General features: G+C 46.8%; 1 protein-coding gene across 1 annotated transcript in view; it reads right to left on the bottom strand.

The window, feature by feature from the left end:
- Nucleotides 1–217: 217 nt before the first annotated feature.
- The window catches only part of IQCA1 (IQ motif containing with AAA domain 1), a 165179-nt gene continuing 164772 nt past the window's right edge, over nt 218–624 (bottom strand). The window contains exon 19 of the mRNA XM_003798264.3: nt 218–346. Coding sequence (XP_003798312.3) covers nt 218–346 — 129 coding nt within the window. The remainder of the gene's footprint in view (nt 347–624) is intronic.

Below are 624 nucleotides of genomic sequence, written 5' to 3' on the forward strand. Positions count from 1 at the left end.
TGTAGATTAAGCTACAGAAACGATTATTATGGACACCCGGCTCGGCGTCAGGCCACCTCTGGGCATGACGGAGCATTGTGTGGGGAGCCAGTGCTGCTGCACCTTTCCAAGTGTCTTCTTTGGGGGGTTTCATCAGAACCATGATGGGGAGCTTCTCTCTGGAGCTGGGGCCATCTCCACCCCAGAGGAGACTCAGAGATGGGTCCTCAGAAAAGCATTACTTCTTCTTTTTCCCCTTTTTCCCTTTCTTCTCTTTCTTTTTCCCTTTATCCTTTGATTTTTCTCGTCCATCTTCCATTAATGCCAAGGCTCGCTTTTTACCCAGAGGGGTTTTGGCATACCAGCTCTGAAAGAAAACACAAATTCGGGAAAAGATCAGAATGACATGAAATCACTAGAGTACTCTTAACAATAAAGAAAAAAAATGTCAGTTAATACCTGTTGACTGGTAATGTGCCAGTCACTATTAACCCTTTCATTTGCAAAAGAGGGTGATGATGAGGCCAAGCTGAGTGGATAGTGGCTGGTGCAGAGTGAGCAGTCGGTCAGTATTAGCTGAAGAGGCCGAGGTGAGTGGATAGTGGCTGGCACAGAGTGAGCAGTCGGTCAGTATTAGCTGATGAG

This window comes from Otolemur garnettii, unplaced genomic scaffold, assembly GCF_000181295.1.
Source record: "Otolemur garnettii isolate 467f Iridium unplaced genomic scaffold, OtoGar3 scaffold00133, whole genome shotgun sequence".
Taxonomy (NCBI): Eukaryota; Metazoa; Chordata; class Mammalia; order Primates; family Galagidae; genus Otolemur; species Otolemur garnettii.